Source organism: Phoca vitulina, unplaced genomic scaffold (assembly GCF_004348235.1).
Source record: "Phoca vitulina isolate PV1807 unplaced genomic scaffold, GSC_HSeal_1.0 scaffold29, whole genome shotgun sequence".
Classification (NCBI taxonomy): domain Eukaryota; kingdom Metazoa; phylum Chordata; class Mammalia; order Carnivora; family Phocidae; genus Phoca; species Phoca vitulina.
The window spans coordinates 15,484,884-15,500,879 of record NW_022589732.1 but is presented as its reverse complement, the minus strand read 5'-3'; the positions used below and the strand labels follow the sequence as shown (position 1 = coordinate 15,500,879).

General features: G+C 37.6%; 1 protein-coding gene across 4 annotated transcripts in view; it reads right to left on the bottom strand.

The window, feature by feature from the left end:
* Nucleotides 1-10,698: 10,698 nt before the first annotated feature.
* Nucleotides 10,699-15,996, bottom strand: part of SAMD8 (sterile alpha motif domain containing 8) — a 37,573-nt gene continuing 32,275 nt past the window's right edge. For 2 of the 4 annotated variants that reach the window (XM_032423591.1, XM_032423590.1), the window contains 2 exons: nt 11,513-11,663; nt 11,043-11,347 (listed from right to left, as the gene is read on the bottom strand). In XM_032423591.1, the coding sequence (XP_032279482.1) occupies nt 11,043-11,347; nt 11,513-11,663 (456 nt within the window). The other 2 variants (XM_032423589.1, XM_032423592.1) reach the window with 2 other exon arrangements.

The following is a 15,996-nucleotide window of genomic DNA, read 5'->3' as shown; positions in this document are numbered from 1 at the left end:
GAAGTCAATTGTATTTCTGTACACTTGTACAATTGGAAACCAAAATTAAAAGATGGAATGAGAGAACAAAAAAGCTAAGCGTGATGCTTACGGTAACTATTTGTATAGAGCTTCAGTGGACAGAGTACTTTTACAACTGTCTAAGAGGAGGGAAGAAGGAACTAATGCAGGAACACCTGTATTCTCACTCCACCCCATTCTGAAATGCCCTTAGGGGAGGGGGCGTCAGACTGTTGAAAGGTCTTCAGGGGATTCCTATCACCTCCAGAAAGAGAAACAAACTGACTGGGAGCATCAGCATCTAACATCTGCATCTAACCTGGGAACCTGTTAGAAACAGAGGAAGGGGGGAGGGAAAGCCAGGTGATTCTGATGCACCCACTATGTTCAAAACGGCAACTTCCATACTTAATTCTGTGCCTGAGACCCAAGGCATCCAGGCTGCTGAGGTTTATAGCACCCTCTGCTGGTGCCCATCTGCAAAGGCCAACCTCTGAACCAAAAACAAGGCTCGCATAACTAATTTGCTAGCCTGTGAATTTTTTATTCAAGTGAAGGAATGTTAAGAAAAATCCTGTTTCCTATTCCATCCACTGACGCCTCATTCTACCATAGAATTTCTGACATCATGGTGCATTTTCCTTTGGTTCTGCTGTGGCTTTCATTTCCTTGTGCATCCTTCATTCTTCTAGACTTCTAATAAAGGACCCAGAAGAGTTTGATGAAATTTTCACAGACAACCGTCTCCAAGGCCAGGCAAGTCACCCACATAGGAGGTCTTCTCTGCCTTAGCCTAAGGGCAGTGTCACTCTGGCTACAATGGAGATGTGAGTCACTCCAAACCCAAAGTCTCTCAATGGCTTCCTGTAACTTGAAGCAAAATCTATCTAGTCTTCACCAGGACCTTTGAGGCTTGCATGATTAGAGCACTGGCCACTTCCTTCTAAGTTCACTTCCAATCATTCTTTCCCTTGCTCACTCTTAAGCTAAGTCAGCCTCTTAATTGTTTGGAGAACATGCCAAGCCTATTCTAGAGGTCAATGCACTCCCTTTTCCCTCAACCCCTAGATATCCACGTGGTTCCTCCCTCATTTCATTCAGGGCTCTACTCAAATGTCTCCTCTGCAGAAAGCCTTTCAGTGCTGTCAGATAGCAAATGCTTCCTATCACTCTCTATCCTCTTATCTGTTTTCTACTGTGTGTGTGTGTGTGTGTGTGTGTGTGTGTGTGTGTGTATCCACTTTTGGCTACCAAGAGTCAGTTCCCACCAAGCAAAGATCATGGTGTGGGGGGGGCACAAATTAGTCAAAGTTTTTTAAAATTCACGTAGCAAGAGAGACAAAACACTATTGAAAAGAATAGGAAAACTCAGTAAGAGGGTGTTAGGAGGGGCTTGCACAAGATTTGGGCTTGAGTTAGGAGATGCTGTGGAGGGTTTAAGGAAACAAGGAGGTGGGATGCTATTCTGGATTGAGTGTTTTTAGAAAACTGGGACAATTCAGTATCTTAGTTACTCATATCAATAGGGAGAGGGGTATCTGGTTATTTTTGTGTTGCATATGTTTATCCAGGCCCATTTATGAGTGAAGATGGTCCATCACAATCATGCAGAGCCCTCATCTGATGTGATATTCTAGAACATTATCCATGTTCAGTAAGGGAACACCACTGTCAGTTACTAGTTGACACCTGTCAGGGATGCTTCTTTCTCATATGTTATTGTCTAGAAAGTAAGCTTCCTGAGGGCAAGGACTTTCATTTACCACTGAAGCACCAGTGCTTAAATAGTGCCTGGCATATGGTAGGTGCTCAATAAATGCTTGATAAATATTCTTTCAAAACATTTTCCATACTTCAGGTCCTACATATCTAAAATGGAGCCCTATAATGGAGCCCTATAATGGACAGGATAAATTCAGATCCTTGGAATGTCTCATAGGTCAAGGCAGAGTAAATATTAGCTGCTGGTGGGCAGGTAGGTATTAACATTTACCCTTTATAGAACTTTAAAATGGAAAGCAACTGAGTCCTCCAGACTCTCCCTTAGACTAGACAGGACTTAGCTTCCTTCGGGTGCTTGGGAAAACAATTATCAACCCCCTGCCCCCTGCAATGGCAAGAGATGGACAAGGTAAAGACTATGCTATAAATAAAATGGGAGAAACCCTTCTCAATCTGTTAAATCATCTTCCTTTTCCCATTCAATATTTTATAGTCATATGAGCTTTTAACAAAATATATGACAGTGTGCAATGCAGTTAGTCCTCCAGAAAGATATGCATCCCAATAAAGCTGTCACGTTCCCTTACTATATTACTATTTAAAAATACTTCTGCAGCTTACTTATGTAGAAAGGGAATTAAGGATATCATTTTTAAACCTTTCAGATTGGCAAAAATGATAAAGTTCAGTAATACAATATTTTGGCAATGGTGTGGATTTACTGGCAAACTCATACATTGCTAGTGGAAGAATAAATTGGTACAACTTCTATTAAGGTCAATCTGACAATATCTAACAAAATTTAAAATGCACAAACGCTTGGACACAACAACTTCACTTTTAGCAATTTATTCTACAGATGAACTTGCACACATGCAAAGTAATATTTATTGTAGCAGTGTTTGAATAGTAAACAATCTAAAAGTCACTTCAGGGAATGAGTAATAAATTATGAATGACATCTATACAATGGAGTATCATGTTGCCATTAACAAGAATGAAGCAAATGGCATTCTTTATGTACTTATATGGAAAGAACACTAATGTATCAGGTGGGAAAGAGAAAAGCAGTTCTTGACATTGGGGAGCTGGCCTGGTATCATCAGCTAGAACTTGGATGTTGCTAGAAGCTGGCCTGGCACCCACAGCTAGGACTACTGTTTTCTTGTTGAACATAAAAAATTTCGTAGAATACCAACATATGACGAGGAGACCTGTGACCATGATAGATCAAGATAAAAACAAGGCTATCAATAATCATGTCTGAACACAGATAAAAACATGAACATTATTGAAATCACAAAAATGACCAAATATGCCTCTACCCTAATATGAGTGATTTTTGTTTCTTTACCAATTATAACAACAGCCTCGATTCATGCCTCCTGCTTTAAGATTAAGATACCCAATCAGAATTGCCCCAGCATCTTGATAGCATTCAACCCAAAGCAAATCCATGCTTCCTTAAATCTTTTCTCCCAAACCACCTAATCCAAACCCAAATCCTGAAAGTCCCTTCCCAACACCCTCCAGCAGAGATGTCCTATAATTTACCATGGTGTGCATTCTCCCTCATTTCAATGAACAATAAATCTAACTTATTCAACTAAGCTATGTCCTTGGGGGGAAGGCATTAGCATATGTTAAGTGAAATAAATAAGGTGCAAAACCATGTATATATGTGCATATATGTATATATGCTACAATTTGTTTAAATAATATAAGCACAAATAGAAAAATATATATTTGTTTGAATATGCATGGAATGCCTCTAGGAAAACATCTAGTTAAAAATGATTGCCTCTTGGAAGGAGAACTAAAGGTTGGGGCACAGGGGTAGGAAGAAAAGTTTTTAGTTCATATAGTTTGTTACTATGTTCATTAATTACTATTAATAACTTTTTAAAAAGATACTAAGAATCATGGGTGCCTGGGTGGCTCAGTTGGTTGAGCATTCAACTCTTGGTTTCGGCTCAGGTCATGATCTCAGGGTCCTGAGATTGAGCCCCACATCGGGCTCTTGGCTCAGCGTGGAGTCTGCTTCCATCCCTTAGCCCCTCCCTCCCACTGCTTGCACACGTGCTCTCTCTCTAAATCTTAAAAAAGAAAAAAAAAGATAGTAAGAATCACAGATACCCCTGTGATCAATAGTGAAAATTCAGAATCTTGCCTGGACAGTTAGGCTTATCAAATTTCTACAGGTGTGATTTCCACCATGTTGGAGTCCCTCAAATCACATCACTACTGCCAACTGCTCTCCAGCCTACAAAATCAGTCTTTGTGGAAAAACAGGATCAAACTTCAGGTACATTGACATCTTATTGATGAAGGCTGCTGATTAATCTGTACTGAAAAACCATTAGGGGGCACCTGGGTGGCTCTGTTGGGTGGGCATCTGCCTTCGGCTCGGGTCATGATCCTGGGATCCTGGGATGGAGCCCCGAGTCTGGCTCCCTGCTCGGCGAGGAGCCTGCTTCTCCCTCTCCCTCTGCTGCTCCCCCTGCTTGTGTTCTCTCTCTCTCTCTCAAATAAATAAAATCTTAAAAAAAAAGAAAAAGAAAAACCATTAGGTACACGTGTTTTCTTTAGAGTGGGATCCAAGACTCTTAAGGCTGGAATATGAACAGCTCGTGGTGGTTTTATTCTATTTTATTTTTTTTTAAGCTTTTATTTATTTATTTATTTGTCAGAGAGACAGAGAGCAAGAGCACAAGAGAGCACAAGCAGGAGGAGGGGCATATGGAGAGGGAGAAGCAGACTGTAGGAACCTGGTTCCTGGACCTACTATCTTAGGGTCTGTAGCCTTTCCTTCATCTCCAGTTTGATCTTTTATGTACTTTCATCATCTTACCTTTCTCTTTTTGACTTACACTTGTGCCCTTTACTAACTCCTCTGTCTTATTAAAAACACATACCCTGTCAGGGTGCCTGGATGGCCTAGTCAGTTAAGCATCTGACTCTTGATTTTGGCTCAGGTCATGATTTCAGGGTTGTGAGATCGAGCTCCGCATTCAGCAGGGAGTCTGCTTGAGATTCTTTCTCTCCCTCTCCCTCTGCTCCTCCTCCACCCCTGCTTGCTCTTTCTCTCTCTCAAATAATAAATAAGTAAATCTTTATTTATTTTTTAAGAACACATAAGTTTCTTTTTTTAAAAAAAAGATTTTGTTTATTTATTTGACAGAGAGAGAGTGAACATAAGCAGGAGGAGCTGCAGAGAGAGAGGGAGAAGCAGGCTCCCCACTAGGCAGGGAACCCGATGTGGGGCTCGATCCTGCCCTGGGATCATGACCTGAGCCAAAGGCAGACGCCCAACCAATTGAGCCACCCAGGCACCCCAATAAGTAAATCTTAAAAAAATAAATAAAAACATATACCCTGTCAACAATTCTCTAATACATACACAAATCCAATTTTTTGCATGACAGTAAGTCTTCTAAACCTTTCATCATGTTCTTATCAATTTCTCCTTCAGGGAAGGCTCAGTTCAAGTTTTACATGCTTAGTAAATTCTGCTTGGACCCTCAGTCCCTACTAAGCCCTTCCTCTCCCAAGCTAACATTAAACGAAGACAGTAAAATTATCTATTGACTCAGCTGTTTCCAAACATTTCCTTCCCCTACCCTCAACTCTTTTTTTAAAGATTTGAATTTATTTATTTATTTATTTATTTATTTATTTATTTATTTATTTGAGAGAGAGAAACAGCATGAGAGGGGAGAGGGCCAGAGGGAGAAGCAGGCTCCCCGCTGAGCCGGGAGCCCGATGTGGGGCTCGATGTGGGACTCGATCCCAGGATTCCGGGATCATGACCTGAGCCGAAGGCAGTTGCTTAACCAACTGAGCCACCCAGGCACCCTATCCTCAACTCTTTTTTCAAAGAGAAAGCCTACAAGGAAAATCAAATATGTAAAACACCAACTCTGCATGGAAATGGTACAAACTCCCCACCTCCCTTTCCCCTAACCCTGAAGATGTTCAACCAGGCAGTTTTAAAACTGTGGGTTTATTCCACCAATGAATGTTGTTGGCTACCTTTTCATGTCAACTTCCCAGCTAGATTATTAATTTCCTGGGGGCATAGGCCCTGTTTTATTGTCCTAAATTCAACTAATATTTCAGCATTATGTACCAGCTACTAAGCCAGCAAGGGTAGAGTACTTTCATATCTGGCCTTTAATACAACCTATGAGAAAGGCATTTTTTTCTCCCCTCCTTATACATAAAGTTAAGTGGAGCTGGAAGAAAAGACCTAATTTAATCAGCAGCAGAGATGCAACTCACGCTCAGGCCTTCAGAGTCTTCAATCAGTGCATTTTCTATTCCACCAAGTAGCCTCTAGGTCTGTCCTGGACTATTCTTTCCCAGAGTTCCCGAGAGAGACTATCTGGGGCCAGAGAGGCTGCAATTAGTAGTGGTCACGAAAATAAGTTCAGTCATGGATTAAGTCCATATGGTCCTATGACAATGCTTAGTGTTTCTTAGTGTTTACTCCATGGTTCTGGGCTACTGAGCTACTCTGAACAGCTCTTTTCCCTTCTTTCCCTGTTCATCATTATTTCCAAAGCTGACCTGCCAGGATGAAGGCATCTTCCCATATAATCTACAATTAAATCAAAACCAACCAACCAAACAAAAGCTTTAATGTGTCCAGGAATAATTAGCTATTTGCTTCTTTTCCCTCCCTCTCATCTTAATCCGCAGTTATTCTAATACCCTCAGGAAGATTACTTTTCTTTCCTAGTTCACACAAAGAAAGGAGAAAGGGCAAATGGCTTATCTAATAGACAACTAAGAATTAGTAAATGCCAGGAACTAGATACTATATTAAAATTTAAAGTTGCTGGGCCCAATCATTTGCAAAGATAAAAATTTACTGTATAAAAAATAGACGAGCTGCATTAGTAATGCAAAGACATTCAAATAAGAGACTGCAATTCAACTTTCAAATGTTTTATTTTTAGTATTTTTGAACATTTTAATACAACAAAGATATAAAATAATATATTAGTTAAATCTGGATTTAATTTAGAATCAAGATATTTACTTATATACAACACTGTGCTTCAAGGTATGGCTACCATAGAAACGTTCACATCTTCAAGTAATACTAGTTTCTCTGTGGACAGAGTTACATTTAGGTAGAGTTCTTAAAACAAAACATGCCCACTTTAGTCCAAGCTAATTTTGCTTCCCCCACTAAGTATCAGTTTCCACTTCCTTTGTTCCATATCAGAAATACTTCAATTGTCCTAACAATCCATAGATTTCTGAATAAAAAATTATTAAAATTAAGCATTTGTAAGATGACATTAATAACATGGCCTGGCTACCATTCAGACAACCCAGTAGTTCATATTGAAACAGACCTGAAATAATAATGAAATTATCATAGTATTCCCTCTCCCTTCCTATCAGGCACAAACCTTCCTTATGCTTAAACATGGAATACACTGAATAAAATGTCTTTTGGCTAATTTAGGGTAGAACATATTCTAAAACCAACTTTACTGGTAGCTAAATTATGGTTTACAGATTTCATAGATATTTTTATTGAACTTGATGTATAGTAATAGGCCACATTTTAGTTATTGGAAATTGGTGGCCTTCACTGGGCGTGAGGGGTAGATGAGAGGGGAGACCAAAACCTACTTTCATAGTAATTTCAGTCATTCAGAGCCACTCAAACACAAAGAGGGAAAAACCCTCAACCTCTTTCCTTTCTCACTGGTCACCTGAAGCAGTCTGACTTTTGATGTTACTAACAAGTCTCTATAGAGGTATAGGGGTAATTCAGGCTACACTTTTTACAATTGCAAACCATCGTTAACTGCCAAGTGAAGAAGGCATTAAAACTGACATGCTTTGCTGGCTTTGAAACTATCTAAAAGAAACTGATACTGTTTAAGAAAGCTATCGGACTATTCTAAAGGAGAACTTTCTTGTCTCAAATGCCTGAATACCTTAAAGAACTGACACATGACTCTTACTGTAATTACTCTTAGTAAGGGATAACTTAAGTCTACAAAAAGACTATCAAAGAATTAAATTTATTAGATCACAGAGTTTAAAACAAGAATATGGTTAACGTTCTCAAGCATTTTGGAACAAGAATCTTTAGAAAATGTTTACTATAAAACTCATGATGAAATTGCCTTTTGCTGAATACACTCAAAGCAGGTTAGTGTTATGAATATGACTTTGAATATATAAATAACACTTTCCAAACAGATGTCTCTAAAACAGACTGTTTCATATCAGCTATAAGAGGATTTGGCTTCTCTGTTCTCTGTTTACAAATTATAAGATTTTTGGAATTCTAAGTAACAACACTTGGGCAGGTACAGGGTAAGAAAGAACACCACCTGCAGTGTCAGAGTTACAGAACCAGGAGGTCTTCAGTCAATGGATTCTTTCTAGTGAACAGTCCACATTTCTTTAGCTGACTGGTTCTAAGGCTACTCTCATTGCTTTCTGATTTAAAAAAAACAAAAAAAAACAAAAAAACTAATAAACAGACCCAGCATGTGGAAGTTGTTTTTACTCTAACAATTCTGGCCACTCTAGCAATTCTGGCCACTGAGAACTAAGGAGGATAGCCCTTTGAGAATTCTGCAGCATAGCCAAAAAAGGTTTCTCCCAAATTATTCAGCGTTAACAGCACACTTGCCTTCTTCAAAACCTCCTCCCTATGAACTTCAATTACGCTTCAGTAACAATGCCCTGCATAGACTTAAAAAAAAAGAAAGCAAAGAAAATAAAAAAAGAAAAAAGGCTACACTGCCCCCAGGAATATAGAGAAATGCCTCAAGGACTTTCAATATAACCTCCAGTTTGTATCCCCAAACCAAAAACCTTCTTGGTTCCTTCTATACTAAGGTCTCAGTATTTAAGAATATAAGCCTCTCATAAGTCTGCAACTGTAGATAGGATCAAAAAACATGTATGTAGCTTCTCCACCTAGGCACATTCACACCCAAAATGTGAATTTAAATACCACCCTTCCAATGGTTTACACTTTAACAAGAAAAAAAAAAATACAAAGACAAAATCTGGAAATTTCTGGACAAAACAAAAAACAACTAAAATATAGGTTTCATATTAAAAAAAGAAGAGGAAAATAATTTTGTGTCAAAGTTTTCCAAGAAAGAGACTTGGAGATGATGAATTTATGTAAACACTGCCTTGTATTAGTTACAACAATAAATTATAAATCTAGCTTACCTTTTCCCCAAATCAGATATGATAAATGCAAGCTGAAAACTTATTTTACAATCCTCATTGCTGTCTGCTGTTAGGCACTCTCAATGTCAACAGCTCTGCAAAGTTACTTGCAATTTTTTTTTCTATTTTGTTCTAGAATAGAATCCACATGAAGGAAAGAAGACTGATGTTAGGAAGTTTACCATTAAGTAGCTATCTAACATTCTTGAATTAATGTTGCTACAGATTTTTTTCAAACATTTTTCCAAAAGCCAACATTTGTCCCTCCCTAGCTAAATATACGGTCTTGCTCTGTCACTTGGAAAGAATGGCAGTTACATGGCTTTGACCTTGGAGGTCAAAGTACTCTAAGTGGTACAGGCAACATCCTTCACCCTTCATGATTATGCAGTTTCCTTAGATGAAATGTTGACATTTTTGTCCCTAGCATGTATTAGAATCAACAATTTAAGATATTATAAGATTCTCAAGTATGAGATTTAAAAGCATAATAAAACTTGAATTGCGCCTTGTGCCATTTTTCAGGTGAGAAATAAAAAATAATATTCAGAGTAGACTCAAATTGGGGTCATTCAGCACTGGCTGAAATTTGTTTGCATAAATTTCTTCTCCTGCCCAATCCATTCAGGCTCCTCTGTAGCTTATACAGGGGTGGGAATATGACTCAAAGTGCAAAAATAAAATATTTCACCCACATTAGGAGCAGGTTTCTGCTAAGTGGCCTAATTTTAGACCTCAATATGCCAGCACTTTTTCTAACTCCTTGCTTTAAAATGGAATGTAAAAACTATACAATTAATATTCCAAGTAGCTAAGCTCAATCAGTTGGGGCTCAAAATCCAATTCCATAAGCATTCTACTGTCATAACTATTAACCAAAATCATTAAAAGTAAAGTGACAAATGTTACCACAAAGGTCAAATTACTTAAGGTACTAAATTTCTAGTGTTGTAAACAGCAACTAAGTTATATCACTTCCTGACTGTCAAATTAAGACTAAATAGAAAGAATGTATGTACACAATTGTATTTAAAAATGAAAAACAACAAAATCTTTTTTTCATATCCAAATATGTCTGAGACTATTCACTTCTGATGGCCAAGAATGACAAATTTCAAAAACCAGAAGTTGTATTATGCCTGCAACTGTTATAAATTTTTTAAAAATAGAAAAAATATTCTTTGCATGCATACCTCCCTACTTACGGACACAAGAACTTTATCTAACATTTGGTAAAACACTCCACTATTTTGCTCATTAAGTAACATCATTTAAAGGCATAAAATTGGGCTGTCATATGTCTAACTAACAATTATAGCACAAAGTTGTTCCAGGTACCTACCTCACTAAAATTAAGCCAATTTTATTTTTATGGATGCAGCCATTTTTCCCTCATAAACACTTAACTGACAGTCATCCTGAACCCTCAGAACAAAATAGGAACTGCATCTTTTGTTGCATTTTGGTGAAAAATGCCAATACTATACTTGTGCTTTGTCACCTCATGTATGGCCCCTTCCATTCTCTTCCTGTTTCAGACATCCTGGTATGTTCAGTATACTTTTCTTAAAGATGGTTCAGAAGGCAGAAATCATTTGTTAGTAACACAGATCACTTTCTAGAGTTGCATTTTTTAAAAAGACAGAGATTAGTTCAAAGAACAAATACTGCTCATTTGGTAGGGGTTTTTCCTTTGAAGATAATAAGGACCTTAAAAAAAATTATTTCTCGACTACAGTCCTAATGAAGTTAAAAAAAAAAACAAAAACACTTTCAATCAGCAAATTGCTTAAGTTCAATAAGCAAGTACTCAACGGGTGAGGGTAACAGCCTGACTTCAATTACAACATTAAGTCTGCCAAAAGAGAAGGGTCAGAAACATCTACTTAAGCTTCCTATTCAAACGGAGATGTAAGGACTCTTGATTGCTCTTTCTTGATTTCTACAATCACAGCCTTGCTCAGAACATGGAACTTCACTTTGTCAACATATAAGCCAAAAAGGAAGGCATCCAGGAACAGCTTAGGGGGAGAAAGCAAAGTTACTCACTTTCAACAACTACTGTATATTTAATCACGAACCCATTACAAAGACAGACTTTATCCAATTAATCTTTTCATTATTGCTGGTTTTGAAAATGGCCAACAATATTCATTAGGTACTGTACCATTCACATTACATTCAAAAAAAGAAAACATGGGAAACCAAATTCTTGCTCTCCTACTTTGCTGATATGCTCTAGTATTGGCTAGAGTATGGTAGTACAAAAAGAGTCTTGTCGTGATATAAAAAGCAATAAACACATCAATGGAATAATGTTCATGAGCAGCCAAAATGAAGAAGATTCCAAAGAGGTTGAGAACCCAAGATAAAGTGTGCAAGAAATTCCAGCTTCTTGGTGTATCTGGGAAAAGGACAGAAAGATCGTTTTAAAATCACATTCTTTCCAATGCTTCTAAGTCACATGTTTCTTAGGTCAGTCTGTTACTCTCATTCTTCATAGAACTTGACACCCTTCCCACAGCCACCTCTGCTGCCAGTCATCTAAGTCAAGTAAAGAGATACTTACATTCAGTGACAAAGAAATTCAGCATAGTTAGGACGACTGTGTGGCCACTGAACATGTAATCTCCACAAGTGTGAACACCAGTTAGGGTCATACCAAAGCCACTCCAAATGGCAAAGGCCCGGTGCAGTTTCTCCCACACACTGCCATATATCTATAAAGAAAGCTACAAATTAGTGCTTCAAGTGCTTAGGGAGGTAGGCGCTTCCAAACATCCATTCACATTGAAATTCAAATGCTAAATGACCTAGAAATAAGATCTAAACAAAAGCAACCAGACTCCCAGTCTAATTAATTCCAGACATCAAGAAAGGGTGGTCAGAAATATTCTGGTAATTACATGAAATCAATGTAATTCAAATTTCTTTTACTAAGAGCTCCTTTACAATGAAAAGGTCACTATTACACAAAATATTTTCAAGTTTTTAATCCAATAATACAGTAGTATTTGCTGATTGTTCTGCCAATAAGAAATAGGCTATGACACAGACAATGGCTACCATTCAATATCTATTCTCCCCTTTTTCACTGGTAACAGAATGAACTCAACCGAAACATTGCATTTCCTAGCCTCCCTTGCAGCTTGGTGTGGTTTTGTGACTAAGTTCTATACAGTAAGATGTAAGTGGAAGTGTAAAAGAGTTCTGGGAAGGCTACTTATAAAGGAAAGAGACAACAAGTAGGAGGAAGTCTTCTTCACCTTTCCTTCTTCCAGCCTACAACTCAGACATGACAGATGAAGCTGCAGCATCCATCTTGGACCACTAAGTGGCCTTGAGGACTCAAGCCAAGTGTTAGGACAGGAGAGTAAAAGGAGAATCATGGGTTTTTGGTAAGTCCATATAGTTACACATGACCTAATTTCAGATTTCTCTTATGAGAGAGAATAAACCATTGTTTGTTTATTAAACCATGCCATCTTGAATTTCCTGTTATTAATAGCCAAACCCAATCCCAACTCCCATATATAAGCTTAAAAAAGCAATCCATTTTGAGGAAGAGTTTGAGAGTTTGAGTAATGGTCTTTCTTTTAAAAAAAGGCATTTACCACATAATAACAGTACAAAGAATTCCTAAAATTTTACATGCCCTTACTATGTGTAAGACATGCTAAGTGCTTTATGTGTTACTGTATTTAATATCCACAACAATCCTATAAAGTGATTCAATTATGCAGCTGAGGAAACTGGCTTAGAGAGGTCACACAGCTGGTAAGTAACACAACCAGGATGTGAATCCAGAAGTCCAATTCCAAAGTTCTGTGTTTTAAAGGGCCTCTCTACTTGCCAGATGGGGTGCTGCCGAATTCACGAAATGTTTAATAAAGTCAATTAGAGCTTAAAAAAAAAATAACCTCACAAAACAAAACAAAATAAAAAAACAACCAAACAAACAAAAAAAACCAAAGTCCTATGTTTTTAAAAATTCTACTATGGCTAATTAACAACAGAAACAACCTCATTAGATAATACAATTTCATTAGAAATCTCACCTGCTGATTATATACTACCTAGCTTTCCCTTTCTGCCTCAGTGAAAGGCAGAACAGGAAAAGGGATTTATTATTAGAGAAAAAGAAAGAGAAGTTACTAAAATCCACATAGTTTGGTTCTTCTAAGACCTCTAATGAGAATAGAGTTGGAGATGGTACTCTCGTGAAAGTAAAAAATCAGGCAGTGAAGAACTGAGACTGCTAGAAAAATCTCTCTCAGACAAGGGCAGAAATCAAGTGATGCCAGTCAAAAGAAAGCAATCATTGCTCAGTTACTTAAGTCTCCTTATCCCTTCCAATTTTAAATGTCCCAAATATTCTGTATGTTCTTTCCTTAAGGTGGGTCCATTGTTACATTTCAAAAACAGGTAGGTTCTTGGTTCTGTCCCTAAACCTCCTACTTCTGGGAATGAGATTTCAAGCAATTACTTTATTTCAATGAAAATGCCCCATGGAGTTTACTGTAAGGGACTTGATTGCTAGTTACTATCACCTTAACTTTCTATTTTTAACAACTGCTACAAATAATACAGGTCAATAAGTAGGTTATATTATAATGTAAAGCAATTAACAGTATTTAGGGCAGATTTGAATAGAAATGTCCATATATAACTAACTGATAATGAAAAACAGTCATTAGAGACAGAAAAAGGGCTATCCATACTATAGAGGAATGGTATCTAATTTATTTTTGTAGCACACATTACAGCCCTATGCACATATAACATTCTCTTTAGTGGATGACCCACAATTAAATCCCTCAGCTACAGGAAATTCTCTTTTCAGTGTAATAAGCTTTTATTTTTATTCTTTAAAATCTCTTCTAATCAACTACCACGCTATTCGGGGGGAAATTGTTCTATCCCTATTTCATACCATGTGCAGAAATAAATTCAAAAGAGTGAAGATTTAAATATAAGACTGTAGGGGCACCTGGGTGGCTCAGTGGCTTAAGGGTCTACCTTCGGCTAAGCTCATGATGTCAGGGTCCTGGGATCAAGCCCAGAGTTGGGCTCCCTACCCAGCGGGGAGTCTGCTTCTCTCTCCCCGCCTCTGTCTCTCTCCCTCAGCCCCTCCCCCTGCTCATGCTCTCTAATAAATAAATATTTTTAAAACATAAAACTGTAAAAGTCTCATATCATCATCTTTCATTAATCAGAATGACAATGACTCCAATAATTGATACTAAGTAGTGCTGGCATGGGAGTGGGAAAACTGACATGCATACAGTTTTGATAGTAGTGAAAAATTTGTTTTTTCTACTGGACAGTTGTGCAATATGTAGTTAATGTGCATATTCTTTGATTTCATAATTCTACTTCCAGGAATTTATCTTAAGTAGATGATTAAATAACAGAAAATGCATAAATGCACAAGAACATTTATGATGGCACGGTTTATAATAGTAAGATTTGGAAACAACACAAATGTACAGGATTTGGAACCTGGTAAATCGTACAATGGAACACTGCAGCTATTAAAAAGATGAGATATAGCCATATGTATTTCTTCAGAAAAAAAGTAAACAACATACTATTAAATAAAACATAAACTAAAGAACAATGTCTGCAATATAATCTTATCTTTTATTTAAAAAGTATCTACTATATAAACTTATATAAAAACAGTCTTTGTGGGGGCGCCTGGGTGGCTCAAGTCATGATCTGTCAGGGTCCTGGGATCAAGCCCTGCACGGGGTTCCCTGCTCAGCCGGGAGTTTGCTTCTCCCTCTCCCTCTGACCCCCCTCCCTGCTTGTGCTCTCTCTCTCTCAAATAAAATATATATTTTTAAAGATGTTATTTCTTTGTCAGAGAGAGTGAGAGCGAGAGAGAGCACAAGCAGAGTGGCATGCAGAGGGAGAAGCAGGCTCCCCGCCGAGCAAGGAGCCCAATGCAGGACTCGAACCCAGGACCCTGGGATCATGACTTGAGCCAAAGGCAGATGCTTAACCAACTGAGCCACCCAGGCGTCCCTCGAATAAAATCTTTAAAAAAAAAAGTCTATGTGGCTATATACCCAACTGTTAACAGGACTGTTTATAGGATGGGTGAAAGAAGAGGGAATGATGTGAACTTTTACTTTTTAATTTATATCTTTTCAGAAAAATAAAACATTGCCTTCACAATAAATCCTAAGTGTCATATTAACCGTTCTCCCTTACTGGTCAGTCTCCTAATACCTAGAGAGAGTTTTGTCACCCTTCAGCTCAGGGCTGTCTTTTTAGTTATTGATCTTTGGCTGCTTAATCTTCCCTTGTTGGCATTTCAGCTATTTATATAGCAACAGAAGAACTGATATGTAATTTTGTTGTACACTTATACAAACAATATTAAAATAACAACAAATGTGCTAACACATATATTTGAATATTTGGCAATACATAACTAAAGCACGGAGGCTTAGAAAAGTAGGATAATAAATTCTTTTGTCCAAATTTAATGAATCACAAAGGCCAATTCTGTATATAAAGTACAGGTGATTTTCAGGTTTTTAAATTTTTTTTTTTCCCATCTGCATAGTCTCTCCTCTCTCAATTTAGTCAGAAGAGAAGATATTGTCTATAATATACCAAAACAAGCTACAAAATTTAGAACAAAAACAGTAAGTCAGCCATTATTTAGTATATCCCAGCAAAGAGTCAAGTTTTGAATAGTGGGTACTTTATTTTAAATGGGATATGGTCAAACTGAAAACGTTTTAAGAAGGAGTGATAAGGACATTGAAGGGACCACAGTCATGTTATATTGATGTGGAGAACAAAGGCAAAGGAAAAAAAGATTTCCTTACAACTTACAGCCCATTGACAAGTCCTTGAGACAGGCAGAGTGACCTTTCTCTAGGAACTCAGGGGCCTCAATGTTAATACTTTGCTAAGGGCAAAAGGCAATTTTAGCTTAACATTATCCTGACCTCCAAGATCCTATTAAGTCTCCTTTAACATATAAAAATTCCTTTGGAAACTTCCTTTATCTCTAACCCCCAAGATATATGTTAG